Source organism: Glossina fuscipes, unplaced genomic scaffold (genome assembly GCF_014805625.2).
Source record: "Glossina fuscipes isolate IAEA_lab_2018 unplaced genomic scaffold, Yale_Gfus_2 85726, whole genome shotgun sequence".
Lineage (NCBI taxonomy): Eukaryota > Metazoa > Arthropoda > Insecta > Diptera > Glossinidae > Glossina > Glossina fuscipes.
The window spans coordinates 1-1,815 of NW_024004846.1; the positions used below are offsets into that span (position 1 = coordinate 1).

General features: G+C 33.4%; 1 protein-coding gene across 1 annotated transcript; it reads right to left on the reverse strand.

The window, feature by feature from the left end:
- Positions 1–490: 490 nt before the first annotated feature.
- LOC119644080 (folylpolyglutamate synthase, mitochondrial-like) lies at positions 491–1,074 on the reverse strand (the record flags this gene model as incomplete). The annotated part of the gene is given in 2 exon segments (XM_038043606.1): positions 491–648; positions 651–1,074. Coding segments are annotated over 2 exon segments (582 nt in total), but the record flags the coding sequence as incomplete, so codon positions are not given.
- Between the last annotated feature and the right edge of the window lie 741 nt (positions 1,075–1,815).

The window sequence follows — 1,815 nt, forward strand, 5'->3', positions numbered from 1 at the left end:
AAAGAGAATATTCTTTTTATTTTTGAAAATAGGGTAAAATCGAATGCAGAGGCTAATATTTCTATACAAATATCAAAAAAATGCACATTTGTCGAAAACAGATATGCGATGCATATTAATGACTTACCAGTATTAAACATGCAGACGCTCCTTATTCTCGGGCTCGAGTTTTCCAAGAAATTTCGTTGGGAAGCACACTGTGCTCGGTTAAAACACTCTATTTTAACAAGGTTGCTTGGAAAAGCCCTGCGCACATTAACACTATTGCTTATCTTACCAAAATGCTTGTGTTAAGCAAGATTGACTTTGCTCTGATAATTTATGGCAACAGCTGCAAATCTAATATCAACATCCTCAAACCGGTTTATCACCAAGCCCTCAGAGCAAGCTGCAATTAAGAGGTAATTGTGTGGCCACAGAGCCATTTAATAAGCTCACATTATTAAGCGATTCTTTCAGCTTAAGATATTTTTCATTTCAAAAATATGATTCAAAATCGGGAAGTATATCCTGCCGGCTCTGGTTTTATAATACCTGCGTTTTGTCCAGCAAATTCTTTCAATGTTTTACCCAAACAATTTGTGTGCCCCAAGTCGAGTGAAGTTATTCCTACCGTCTTGGTATTCGGAACGATATTAGTACAACCAAACCACCAATACCCCCTTCTAAAATAACCACATCCACCTTCTCGTCAAGGAATACGTGAAATGCTAACATAATTAGGAATTTGAAATATGCAGGTATATCATTTTCAAAATCCTCAGCATCCTGCAACTTACCATAGATTGACCGAAAATATTGAGTAAATTTTTCTTTCAATATTGGTTTACCATTGATTCTTGTTCTGTGAGTCGCAGAGATCAAGTGTGGTGAACTACAGAATCCAGTTTTAAGGCCGTATGCATGTAAAATAGATTCGGTAAGAGTGCATGTAGAGCAATTCCATTTAGTTTCCGATATATGAATATAGGAAAGTTCTCTCAAACCAAACAATGTTCTCAACCAATATTTGTAAGCCTTTTCTAAACGATTAATACAATATATCACAGATAAGTCTGAATTGTTGGCGGTGCTCTACAAAGTGTGCAAGGTATCTATGGCCTTCATCTATTTTTTATTTCTGACACTTTTGGCCCTTTTTGTAACCGTTTGTTTTTTGCTAAGACAGAAGATTCTTTTTGCATTGACTGAAAAGCACACTCTTCAAAAGTTTGTGACATTTTTAAAATCAGCTTAAATTATATGAAAAAATACTTATTTGGAATTTTATATATCTCATGCGAGAATTACAGCCCTGCGTTGACATTGCAATTTTGAAGAATAATTTTCATTGAAACTTTTTTTTCAAATTATTTTCACTGATAAACAATATATAGGAATAATGACTGGCATAACAAATTCATTTTCAATGCTTAGGTAGTGTCTAAGTTAATTATAAGCGGGAAACTGAGAAAACTTCTTCAAAGAAATGAATTCTTTTTCACATATTTTAGAATTGTTGGAAGCGTCTACAAAGGTAATAAAAAAGTTTTTATTTTCTTCAAATTTTTGCACAGATTTTCTCTCCCGTTCTAGAGCAAAGAAAAAGGAGAATGAAAACTTTTAATCGATTTTAACGTTACGTATAAAAGGCGCACTTTCTTACCAAGTCATCAGTACTATTGTAGTTTACAACTGCTTTAGACGAAACTATGGCGCAAATTGATTTTCAAAAATTTCTTTTATTAATTTGTATTTTCTTCCTAATGCTTGTTGTTACAAGTTATGGAAAGCCTTACATTTGCTTCATAGCTCCTTTGATATCTTACTCAACAA